Consider the following 14,049-nt stretch of genomic DNA (forward strand, 5'->3'; position numbering starts at 1 on the left):
AACCCAAACTCACCAAAACATTATCTCCTCAAGAATTAATTTTCTAAGATAGTTTAATGAAATTGATTGATTTAAGGCAAAACAAAACTAGTCAATTAATTCACAGGAAATTCTAAGCATTTAATGTACTCGAAGTTTACGCTAAATCAAAGAACTATACATAACTAAACACTCTTAAAAAATTAATTCTTGAACATTAAAAAAAAACAAAGGAAACCCAATAATAAAACCAAATTCGAATAGGAATTTGAGATCAATTCTAACAAACCGGCATAGTTATAATTCCTTCATGAAAATGAATCGTGTGACATATAATGCAAAGATGAAATGATTTAATTATTTTTTATGCCTTTTGTGGAATTTGTTTTAGATAATTATGATATTTTGCTAGTACCTCAACTTAAACCATTTCCTTTCCTAAACCCCAAAATACTTTGTGTATGGGAAAGTGTCACTAAACTACTTTTGTTGAATTAGACATTATCTATAATTAAACCAAATCAATAATAGAAGACATCATGGGCCACAAAATTACAAATTTCCACATGCCAAGAATTTGGTTAAGAATGGAAAAATAAGGTTATTTAGGTGAGGCCTAAGAGTTTTCTTCCCGAACTCACCAATACATTATCTCACCCAAACATTATTGCCTCAAGAATTAATTTTCTAAAATAGTTTAATGAAATTAATTGATTTTGTAAAGTTGTTGTTGATATTGTATTTTGTCTGCCCTCGATTTGCATGCCGGACCCCCAAAAATCCAAAAATATTATTTTCTCTCTACGGGGCCATGAGAACATCTGGAATGACGTGGCACAACCCATTCGGGCACCAAAGCACCCGAAGTGCCCATTTTTTCCAAAATGACCAAAACGCCCCTGGTCAGCCCTAGGTTTAATCGAAGGTCAAAGGAGGTCGAAAATTCCACAAAACAATGTTTTCATAGATTTACACCAAACCTGGGCTTCTCGGAGATTTTTAACAGTTTAACCAAGTTTGACCCGAAGTCGACCTGAGGTGGACCCAAAAACTCTAATTTTGATCCGGCTGTCAGAATGAGTTGAAACCAAAGCCATTACGAAGATTATTGAATTCTCATTCCAAGGACTGTTCATGGGTCAAAATCGGAGTTAGAACGGCCGAGATATCATGGAAATCGGGATGACACACCGATCGACACACCACAAACTTCAGAAAGCCATAATTTTTTATCCGACTGTTGGATTTTTAGGTTTCACACCTTTTCAAAATCAGGACGCCTAGATATTTCCAGAGGTACCCAGATCCACAATTTTAGAAGGCCTTTAAGGCCGACGGCCCTTGAAGGCTTGAAGAGCCGTCGGCAGCCCTTCAAGGGCCACAGCCTTAAAATTCGTGCCTGGGGCTATAAATAGCCCCAGGCACTCCCCAGACCGAGGGGACACATTTTTTTGAAAATTTCTCTCTGCCCAGTTCCTCTCTACGTTTTTTCTCTCTTCAAAACACCCAAAAACACATCAAAGTCTCTTGATTCTTCCCTCTTCACCAAGAACACAAGGTATTGCTTTTGTATCCAATCTTCCTTTCCTTGGTTCTACACTTTGGATTTGGGGTTTAGGGGTGTGGATGTAGCCTTTTTAGCTATCATCCACACCCCTAACCTTCTAAATCTTTTTCTAGCATTTATCCTTTTTTTTTTTTTTTAAAGCTTAAATAACATGATTTATTGCTTTCTCTAGCATGCTTCTTGCTTTATGTGTGTTCTTTGCTTAGATCTATATGTTTATGTGCTCTTTGCCATGTTTTATGCTTAGATCTACGTCCTTTCATGCTTACATGTTTAGATCTACATGCTTAGGGTTCTATGCCATGCTTTCCTTTGTTTTGTTTCTCTTTTTGCTTTATTTTGATGTTAGGGTTATATGCTCACATGTTTGATATCATTTCTATGGTTATGCTTTGCTCTGATCTATGTGTTCGTGTGCTTTTCGCCATGTTTTATGATTAGATCTGCATCCGTACATGCTTATGTCCTGGGATTCATGTTCTTCCATGTTTATGTGCTAGCTTTCACATGTTCACACACGTTGCCATGCTTATATGTCTAGATCTATGTTTTCACCTACTTGCGTGCTTGGATCTATGCTTTATGCCATCTTCCTTGTGCTTGTGTGCTCCATGCCATGTTTGTGTGCCTAGGCCTAAACTTGTTTGTCATGCCATGTGTTATTGCAGCCCTTTTGTTCCTTTTATAGCATTTTCTTGTGTTTTGGCCTTTTGGTTAGGACCCGATCTAGACCCTGTGGTCTTTTTCATCGTCCATATACCTTGGCCCATATCAAAGGGTTTGGATCACCCGTTTTTCATGTCCAGGCTTGCTTGCTTCTATGCTTTATGCTCGTGTTAGCCTCTCTTGATTTAGGCTTTGCCACGTTTGGCGCCCTTAGCAGGTTCGTGGTTGTGTGGTTACATTCGACACCCATGAGGCCTTGTTTAGATGCAGCCATTCGGGATGCATTGCCATGATGCCGGTTGCTTCATGCACACCTATCCCCGTTTTCGCTCCGTGTGATGATTACTTACCATGCTTTTTTGTGCCACTCGTTGGCTTTATGTGCATCTTTACACGCTTGTTTACTTATTCATGCATGAGTCTTGCTTGTTAGTATGTCGTCCATGCTTCAACACAATGAGGCTATGGACATCCGATCCAAACCTACATCTATCCCTCATGGACACCACCTTTTGTTTCCTCTTGCTTGTTTACCCTTTGCTTGTTGTTTGCTATCTTGCTTGTCTGCCCCTTCGCTCGTATGTTTGCTTGCATCCTGTATGCTATGCTTGTCATTGCTATCTTGCTTGTTTATGTTGCGCCCTTTTGCTATTATCTATGCATCTCTCCCTTTCCATTGCTTGTCTGCTGGTTTCTAGTCTTTGCCTTTGCATGTACACACATGGAGCTAAGGCACGATCTCCTAGGCATAAGCAAAAAGGGTGCAGATGCAAGCTTACCAATATGAGTCGAGTAGTTGTGTTCAATAGGTTTATGGTTTAGCTTTTCCCTTTGGTTATGTACTCTTTTAAACTCCTTCCTTCCTCCTCCCTTTCTCCCTTAGATGGTTTGTATTAGGTATATCATGCTTTGTACCATTCGTTCTCATCTCTAGAATATGGCGACCCTTGTTTATTTTCCTACACCTATATTTTGGGCCATGTTTTAGGGATGTAGGTATTTACTTTCTTGCTCTGTGTGCTAGCATTATGCATGATGCATGTATATATATACCTGCTTGCCCCTTTCCAGTGTGATTGTCACAATCCGTGTCACTCAAGGCTCGCGATGCCTAATTTTCGCTGCGGTGGAAATCTGGCACTTTGCTCGAATGCCTTAGGAAAGCATAGATTGGGACCACACCCATTCAAAACCAAACCTCAAAGCCCCGAAAGCCAATGTCTAAATCATGTTTTTACTGCCAATCTCCAAAAATTATGGTTTTATCAAAACAAAGGATCATTCTTGGGACAAGTGTTGTGGGGTGCCTAACACCTTCCCCACACGTAACCAAACTTCCGGACCTAAGAATCAAGATTTTTTCCATCCACATTAGATTAGAAAAAATGACATTTTTTTTAACCAAGGATCGATAATAAAATCAACTAAAAACAGGTGACTATTCACACCTTAGAAAAACTCAATGATTGGTGGCGACTTCACTTACCTTTGGTAATCACCTAAAATTTGGCCTAAATTCCTGCCACAAAACCAAAGGTAGACCTACCTTCCTCCATCAAGAGAGAGAGAGAGAGAGCACCCGAAGCTCCACGTGAACAACACACATGCATATACATCAAGAGGGGCCTCCAACGGGCCCCACGCGCACAGGAGCTGTCACCACGACGGGTGGTCGAACAAAGGCATGGCAGCGACGGTCTTTTCCGCTTAGCCAGTTGAGGCTGGGCGTCGACAGTTGTGATTTCCAACTAGCCTTTGTTGGCTTTATTTTGTGCCAAATTTGATTTTATTTTCTTCAATCATTTCCCTGTATTTATATGAGTTTATTTGTAAGGGATGAGTGTGAGAGATTGGTGAAGAATCAAGCTTCAAAGAAGTATCAGTGTAATTCACGACTAGCTCACTAGAAGCTCATGAGAAGAGTAACTTGCGAAAGGCCACGTGTGAAGCACACGACTAGAAGCTGAAGAGTCCTGCCAGACTGTCAAATTCATGAGTACTTCATGAGAAAGGCCATCTCGCGAGGTACTCATAAAACTCTCTGTTTGGCAAAAAGAAAAAGTGTTTTACCAAATTCTTTACCCACACTATATATACACTCATTACCCATGAAATGTAAGGAGTGCTTTTCAGAGAGAAAACCCTAGCAAAAAGACTTGAGAGTTAGAGATTGTTCTACCCACAATCATCTACACATTTTCTCTCGGTTTTCCTATACTCCTACCTCTCCATCTCTAAATCCTTGAGAGGTTCTTAGCCCAAACACTTACCTCACCCAATCTAACTATTGAGTCAAGTTTTGGTGCCTTTGGGAAGTATTGGAAGGAGCCATTTAGTGGTGGATGCAATTGGGCTAAATTGAGGGATCCGAAAATTTAGTGAAGACAAGACTCCGAAAAGTCTGTTTGTAGCAGGAGCTTGAAGGGTTCAAGTACATGGGATAGACTAGGTTTGGAGGGTCTTTTGTTATTCTTGGACTCCAACTTTATTCACTAGTGGATTGATTTTGATTTGGAGGGTCGAAGAAAGGTTTTTTCTCGAGTTCTTCAGTTTCCTCTTCGATAACACATCTTGGTATTATCTTATATTTGCATCTCTTTTCCCTACTCAATAAGCTTTACTTTTATTGTTCATTGTGGTTAAATATGGTTTAGAGTAGTGTTACCGGTTTATTGTGCATATTTACTTTTGTTTCGCATGTTGTTAAGTAAGAATAAAAACAATCTAGCCATAATTTTAAAATTAGGGTCCGAACAAGCATTAGTGTATTCACACTAATTTGTGCTTTCAGATTTAAGGCAAAACAAAACTAGTAAATTAATTCACAGGAAATTCTAAGCATTTAACATACTCGAAGTTTACACTAAATCAAAGAAATATAAATATAAATAAATAAATAAATAAATAAATAAATATATATATATATATATAAATAAAACAAAACACTCTTAGAAAATTAATTCTTGAACATTTAAAAAAAACAAAGGAACACCAATAATAAAACCAAATCCAAATAGAAATTTGAGATCAATTCTAACAAACCAGCATTGCCTATAATTCCTAAATGTAAAAGAATCATGTGACATATAATGTAAAGATGAAATAATTTTAATTATTTTTTATCAGCTTTGTTGAATTTTTTTTGGTAATTCCAATATGTTGCTAGACCTGTAGCTCAAACCATTTCCCTTCCTAGACCCCCATATACTTTGTGTATTGGAAAGTGTCATTAAATAATAAGGGTCTTGGCTCTTTTGTTGAATTAGACATTATCTATCATTAGGTCAAATCAATAATACAAGACATTTTGGGCCACAAAATTACAAATTTCCACATGCCAAGAATTTGGTTAAGAATGGAAAAATTAGGTTATTTGGGGGAGGCCTAAGAGTTTTCTCCCCAAACTCACCAAAACATTATCTCAAGAATTAATTTTCTAAGATAGTTTAATGAAATTGATTGATTTAAGACAAAACAAAACTAGTGAATTAATTCATAGGAAATTCTAAGCATTTAATGTACTTGAAATTTACGCTAAATCAAAGAATTATACATAACTAAACACTCTTAGAAAATTAATTCTTGAACATTAAAAAATAAAAAACAAAGGAAACCCAATAATAAAACCAAATCCGAATAGAAATTTGAGATCAATTCTAACAAACCGGCATACCTATAACTCCATGAAAATGAATCATGTGACATATATGCAAAAATGAAGTGATTTAATTATTATTTTTATTTCTTTTGTGGATTTTTTTTTTTAGAATATTACTATATGTTGCTAGTCCCGTAGCTCAAACCATTTCCCTTCCTAGACCCTAAAATACTTTGTGTATGGGAAGGTGTCACTAAACTAATTTTGTTGAATTAGACATTATCAATCATTCAACCAAATCAATAATAAAAGACATCATGGGCCACAAAATTACCAATTCCCTCATGCCAAGAATTTGGTTAAGAATGGAAAAATGAGGTTATTTAGGTGAGGGCTAAGAGTTTTCTCCATGAACTCAGCAAAACATTATCTCCTCAAGAATTAATTTTCCATGATAGTTTATATTGATTTAAGTCAAAACAAAACTAGTGAATTAATTCATAGGAAATTCTAAGCATTTAACACGTACTCGAAGTTTAGGCTAAATCAAAGAATTATACATGACTAAACACTCTTAGAAAATTAATTCTTGAACATGAAAAAAAAAAAAAAAAAAAAGAACAAAGGAAACCCAGTAATAAAACCAAATCCAAATAGAAGTTTGAGATCAATTCTAACAAACCGGAATTGCCAATAATTCCTTCATGAAAATGAATCATGTGACATATAATGCAAAGATGAAGTAATTTAATTATTTTTTATTTCTTTTGTGGAAATTTTTTTAGAAAATTACTATGTGTTGCTAGTCCCGTAGCTCAAACCATTTCGCTTCCTAGACCCCAAAATACTTTGTGTATGGGAAGGTGTCACTAAACTAATTTTGTTGAATTAGACATTATCAATCATTAAACCAAATCAATAATAAAAGATATCATGGGCCACAAAAATACCAATTTCCTCATGCCAAGAATTTGGTTAAGAATGGAAAAATGAGTTTATTTAGGTGAGGCCTAAGAGTTTTCTCCACAAACTCACCAAAACACTATCTCCTCAAGAATAAATTTTCCAAGATAGTTTAATGAAATTTGATGTTTCTCGGAAAATCAGTAGGTTGGATGATGCAGATTAAGAAGATGTGTTGGACCTGAAAAAGTATTGACAAAAGTCAGAGGAGACCGGGGTGACCGGCCACAAATCCTCCGATGATGAAGTTAGTTTCTTTCTTCAGGAAATCTGAAATTTCAAGATTCTAGGAATATTGTCTAGAATGAACTTACCCTTCTTCACATGAGTAAAAGTGTTTATATAGGTTGATGTAAGCGGTTATTCATCTCATAACTCCCCCTATTATTAAGGAGTTCGTAGGATTTGGAATTAAGTCCTGTAACTGCCGTGGGAGTTATGTTTCTTTGACTATCGTTTCCATAACTGTTGTTGGAAACGATTCATCACAAAGAGGCCTAATTTCCTTTATTAAGTGTAGAGCTCGTCCGTCCAAACGTTTCTAAGGACGGACGAGCTTTTTAAGGAAGCTCATCTGTCTAAACGCTTCTAAGGACGGATGAGGTCATTAAGGACGCCTAGGACGATCACTACATGCACTTGGTTCGCCCTAGTTGGTCTTTCATTGGACGAGTCATATGGACGAGCCTAGGAGTTGGGTGTTTTTTGTAACACCATCAAAATTGATTGATTTAAGTCAAAACAAAACTAGTGAATTATTTCACAAAAAATTCTAAGCATTTAACGTACTCAAAGTTTGCGCTAAATTAAAAAATTATACATAACTAAACACTCTTAGAAAATTAATTCTTGAACATGAACAAAAAAAAAAAAAAAAACCCAATAATAAAACAAAATCCAAATAGAAATTTGAGATCAATTCTAACAAACCGGAATTGCCTATAATTCCTTCATGAAAATGAATCATGTGACATATAATGCAAAGATAAAGTGATTTAATTATTTTTTATTTCTTTTGTGGAATTTTTTTTTAGAAAATTACTATATGTTGCTAGTCCGGTAGCTCAAACCATTTCCCTTCCTAGACCCTAAAATACTTTGTGTATGGGAAGGTGTTACTAAACCAATTTTGTTGAATTAGACATTATCAATCATTAAACCAAATCAATAATAAAAAACATCATGGGCCACAAAAATACCAATTTCCTCATGTCAAGAATTTGGTTAAGAATGGAAAAATGAGTTTATTTAGGTGAGGCCTAAGAGTTTTCTCCACGAACTCACCAAAACACTATCTCCTCAAGAATTAATTTTCCAAGATAGTTTAATGAAATTGATTGATTTAAGTCAAAACAAAACTAGCGAATTAATTCACAGGAAATTCTAAGCATTTAACGTATTCGAAGTATATGCTAAATCAAAGAATTATACATAACTAAACACTCTTAGAAAATTAATTCTTGAACATTAAAAAAAAAAAAAAAAACCAATAATAAAACCAAAACCAAATAGAAATTTGAGATCATTTCTAACAAACTGGCATTGCCTATAATTCCTTCATGAAAATGAATCATGTGACATATAATGCAAAGATGAAATGATTTTTAAATTATTTTTATTTCTTTTGTTGAATTTGTTTTAGATAATTACTATATGTTGCTAGACCAGCAGTTCAAACCATTTCCTTTAATAGACCCCCGAGTACTTTGTGTATTGGAAAGTGTCACTAAACTATAAGACTCTTGACACTTGTTGAATTAGATATTATCTGATAGGCCAAGAATGTATTGACCCCTATGGTAACTTAATCAATTAATTTAGCCAAGTGAAATTAATTAGATTCAATTACATGCAATAAGCGTGGTAGCACAAACAAATCACCAACTAAGTTAAATGCAGCGGAAAATAAATTTGACACAGGTGATTTGTTTATGAATGAGAAAAATTATTGAGACAAAACCCTACCGAATGAATTTAAGGTCACCACTTCCGAGAATCCACTATTATCAAAACAAGCGGTTACAAGTAAAAGGAATCTCAATACCTAATACCAACCTACAGTTGAACCTTTACCCCAATACCCAATTGGACTTGTGATGTAGTGACAATCTCTCTTTTCAATACACGGCTCCCTGTATGTGACTAACCAATTGATGCACAGATTTAAGTACGTGACTAACACACCAACTTGAGGAAGATTTAGCTACAAAGTTCTTTAGTTCATTCAACGATGAAGGTCAAGAAACTCCTTGGTTACAAAACCTTTGGTGCAAAGACGCTGCAGCTTCTACAAGGAATATGATGAACTAGGGCAAATTCTGTCTCCCGTCACAATTTGCATGCACAATCAATTTGCATTGAGTTGCATCACTTTGCATCACCTTTGACGGCCCTTAAAATAATCCTTATACATGTCTAGGATTGTGAGAAAAGAAACCCTACATAAATACACATGGATATGCGTGAAATCAGATTTAGAAATCTGAATTTCGTAATTCTCGACAGATACAGCTTCTGTCGAGCTACTGTTGAGCATCAGCATTAAACCTCGATGGATATGGATCTATTGAGCTATCTGTTGAGTTTTAATGAATAGCACTCCTTCACTTGATTCTTGGACAGATTTGCATGGCTTCATTACTAAACTTGAGCTCTTGTTCCTTGAAGTACTAAACCCATCCTAAATCTACCCAATTACAAGTAAAGTGCATTTTGTCAAAGGATTAGCCAATTTACATAACATATGTTCTAACATTATCTATTATTAAACCAAATCAATATTACAAGACATCATCGGCCACAAAATTACAAATTTCCACATGCAAAGAATTTGGTTAAGAATGGAAAAATGAGGTTATTTAGGTGAGGCCTAAGAGTTTTCTCCCCGAAACTCACTAAAACATTATCGCCTCAAGAATTAATTTTCTAAGATATTTTAATGAAATTGATTGACTTAAGGCAAAACAAAACTAGTGAATTAATTCACAGGAAATTCTAAACATTTAACGTACTCAAAGCTTACGCTAAATCAAAGAAATATATTTAACTAAACACTTTTAGAAAATTCATTCTTGAACATTAAAAAAAAAAAAAAAAAAAAACAAAGGAAACCCAATAATAAAACCAAATCCAAATAGAAATTTGAGATCAATTCTAACAAACCGGCATTGCCTATAATTCCTTTGTGACAATGAATCATGTGACATATAATGTAAAGATTAAATGATTTAATTATTTTTTATTAGTTTTGTTGAATTTTTTTAGTTAGTTCCAAAATGTTGCTGGACTTGCAACTCAAACCATTTCCCTCCCTGAACCCCCTTGTACTTTGTGTATTGGAAAGTGTCATTCAATTATAAGGCTCTTTACTCTTTTGCTGAATTTGACATTATCTATCATTAAACCAAATCAATAATACAAGACATTATGGACCACAAAATTACAAATTTCCACATGCCAAGAATTTGGTTAAGAATGGAAAAATTAGGTTATTTAGGGGAGGCCTAAGAGTTTTCTCCCTGAACTCATCAAAACATTATCTCCTCAAGAATTAATTTTTAATATATTTTAATGAAATTGATTGATTTAAGGCAAAACAAAACTAGTGAATTAATTCACAGGAAATTCTAAGCATTTAACATACTTGAAGTTTACGCTAAATCAAAAAATTATACATAAATAAAAACTTTTAGAAAATTAATTCTGGAACATTAAAAAAAAGAAAAAGAAAAAAGGAAACCCATTAAAAAACCAAATCCAATAGAAATTTGAGATCAATTCTAACAAACCAGCTTAGCCCATTATAAAAATGAATCATGTGACATATAATGCAAAGATGAAACGATTTAATTATTTTTTATTTCTTATGTAGATTTTTTTAGATAATTACTATATGTTGCTAGTCCCCTAGCTCAAACCATTTCCCTTCCTAGACCCCAAAATACTTTGTGTATGGGAAAGTGTCACTAAACTACTTTGTTGAATTAAACATTATCTATCATTAAACTAAATCAATAATACAAGACATCATGGGCCACAAAATTACAAATTTCCACATGTCAAGAATTTGGTTAAGAATGGAAAAATGAGTTTATTTAGGTGAGGCCTAAGAGTTTTCTCCCTGGACTCACCAAAACATTATCTCCTCAAGAATTAATTTTCTAAGATAGTTTAATGAAATTTATTGATTTAAGGCAAAACAAAACTAATGAATTAATTCACAAGAAATGCTAAGCATTTAACGTACTTGAAGTTTACGCTAAATCAAAGAATTATATATAAGTAATCACGCTTAGAAAATTTATTCTTGAACATTAAACAAAAAAATAGGAAACCCAATAATAAAAGCAAATCCAAATAGAAATTTGAGATCAATTCTAACAAACCGGCATTGCCTATAATTCCTTCATGAAAATGGATCATGTGACATATAATGTAAAGATGAAATGATTCACTTATTTTTTATTTCCTTTGTCGAATTGTTTTTTGATAATTCCAATTTGTTGCTAGTCCCGTAACTCAATCCATTTCCCGTCCTAGACCCCCATGTACTTTTTGTATTGGAAAGTGTCATTAAACTATAAGGCTCTTGGCTTTTTTGCTGAATTAGACATTATATATCATTAAACCAAATCAATAATAAAAGACATCATGGGCCACAAAATTGCAAATTTTCACATGCCAAGAATTTGGTTAAGAATGGAAAAATGAGTTTATTTAGGTGAGGCCTAAGAGTTTTCTCCCCGAAATCATCAAAACATTATCTCCTCAAGAATTAATTTTTTAATATAGTTTAATGAAATTGATTGATTTAAGGCAAAACAAAACTAGTGAATTAATTCACAGGAAATTCTAAGCATTTAACGTACTTGAAGTTTACGCTGAATCAAAGAATTATACATAAATAAGCACTCCTACAAAATTAATTCTTGAACTTTAAAAAAAATAAATAAAAATAAAGGAAACCCAATAATAAAACTAAATCCAAATACAAATTTGAGATCAATTCTATCAAATTGGTGTTGCCTATAATTCCTTCGTGAAAATGAATCATGTGACATATAATGCAAAGATGAAATTATTTAATTATTTTTTTATTTCTTTTGTTAATTTTTTAAAAAATAATTACTATATGCTGCTAGTCCCGTAGGTTAAACAATTTCCCTTCCTAGACTCTCTAGTGGCAGGAATAATGAGAGAGAAACTGCTAAGCCCAAGTGGCAGGAATAATGAATTATAGGCACAAAAAATAAGTAAATGGGCCTTGAGGAAAGCAAATGGGCCTAAAGGAGCCTAGAGAAAGAAATAGTAAACTCATGGACATTAAGTGATGTAGAGAAGTAAGAATTGGCTATAGCAAACCTGAAGTAATGAAGTAAGAAAGTAAGGGATTGATGGAAAACCCATGAGCCCCAAGGATGAAGGATATGGTAATTGGGCTAGGAAATCCCAAGAGAGTTAATAAAAACCCATGAGAATGTAAAATTAGAAAATGGGCCGAGGATGCTCAGGGAAAGAAATGGGCCAAGGATGCCCAAGGAGAAAGAAATGGGCCAAAGGAGCCCACAAGCAGTGTTATGGGTTAAGAAAGCCCAAAGTAACATAAGTAAATCCAATGACCATACTGGGACATTGTGATCCATTGACACAATATACCACCATGTTCTCCTAAAGACCTAGTGAGTCCCTCAAATGGTGAATGGACTCTTTAAGGACAAAACTTAAATACCCCTAATACTGCAGTACATAAATTTCAATTTTATAGCTCAATGGATATGTTCCAGAGGTACAACTCTTGCTCTGGAACTCTCAAAGAAATGGTGACCAAACCCGATCCTTCTTCATATCTGAATTCTATTTCCTGCAAATCAACTGTTATCCTCTTGGGTCTAGCTGATGAATAAGCCCCAAATAGGCCACACCCTCGAACTTTCAAGGCAACACTTGTATTTGTCTTAGAATCATAATTCATTTCTTTAATGGCTCCACCTGAATTGAACATCTTGATTAAACCTACGGCAGCAAATTTAACCCCATTGTGGAGTTCCTTAACGGGAACCACTGTGAAAACTTCGTATTCTCGGGATTTTAGTGTGATTAGAATTGCTGCATCCTTTGGAAGATAAACTACTTCCCCTGCAATTAGGACCACAAAAATTTCATTAGAAGAATTAAACAGTAAAGAGTTTTTATTTTTTTAAATATTACATAAATGTTATGTAGCATGGTGTATTGTGGCTAAATGCTAAACCATGCCTTATTAGGTTTGATTCTACGAATTACAAAATCAAGGATAAATATACATACCACCAAGATGGGAAAATATAACAGTATCCCCAGTCCATGTATCATCTGCAACTCTCGGCAAATAATCAACATCTTTAGCCCTAATCACCCCAGTAATGGTACCAGGATTTTCATCGTGGATAAGATTCTTCTTTCCAACCTTACACCAGCCAGCTCCCTGGCAGTTGAAGACTCCCACAACTCCATTAAACTCATTGAGATTCCAAATCTTTAGAAGACTGCACAATCAAGAGCTAAGTTAAACATAAATGGCCCTAAAACACACAGCATTTGTGGAAAGTGAATGACAGATTCTTATCGGGGTGGAAATTCTGTTAAGTCCAAAGGCCAATCATCATTGTTATCATTATTTACCTTTTTCCATCTCTGGCAGGATCAGAAAACAAGCAATCCCGTGTTGGTCTTCCTGGAAGTTTGGCTCTCAATATAGAACCATCAGGAAGTACAAGCTTCTTTAGGAGATTGAAGTCGTGGTGTCCAGGCTTGTCACTGCACCACCATATATATATCTAATATGAGAAAACCTGTAGTTTCATGTTACAGAGCTAGCATAAGTTCATGAGCAAAAATCTTACCTGACATAAATAGCACATCCTCCCACAGCACGAGCTGCTCCATGATATTCAGCCAATGGATGTACACTCTATCATCCCAAACAATTTTAAAATTAGAATCCAACATATTGACCAGTAATCTAAAAGTTCAAAGTAAAACCAAAAAATCAAATTTGTTCGCTTACATGGAACATATCCCAATCTGGCTGCATAAATTCCCCAAGAAAAATGGTGTTATAAGCAGCAGAAGCAATATGAATTGTGTGTGATGCTGGATCTCTTGGCCAGAAATCATCTGATGCCCTTATAACAGCTGATCGCTTTGCACTATACAATACCAAAGGCAAAACAAATCAATATGGTTTGCAACTCTAAAGGAACGTTAATGTCAAAAAGGAAAAACAGGATTTCAAAAG

At 34.8% G+C, this 14,049-nt stretch overlaps 1 protein-coding gene across 1 annotated transcript in view; it reads right to left on the reverse strand.

Annotated features, from left to right (window-relative positions):
- Positions 1-14,049, reverse strand: part of LOC115955767 (probable galactinol--sucrose galactosyltransferase 1) — a 32,554-nt gene that overhangs the window by 15,399 nt on the left and 3,106 nt on the right. The window contains 4 exon segments of the mRNA XM_031074089.1: positions 13,080-13,297; positions 13,434-13,568; positions 13,655-13,722; positions 13,819-13,960. Coding sequence (XP_030929949.1) covers positions 13,080-13,297; positions 13,434-13,568; positions 13,655-13,722; positions 13,819-13,960 — 563 coding nt within the window.

Source organism: Quercus lobata, chromosome 8, assembly GCF_001633185.2.
Source record: "Quercus lobata isolate SW786 chromosome 8, ValleyOak3.0 Primary Assembly, whole genome shotgun sequence".
Classification (NCBI taxonomy): Eukaryota; Viridiplantae; Streptophyta; class Magnoliopsida; order Fagales; family Fagaceae; genus Quercus; species Quercus lobata.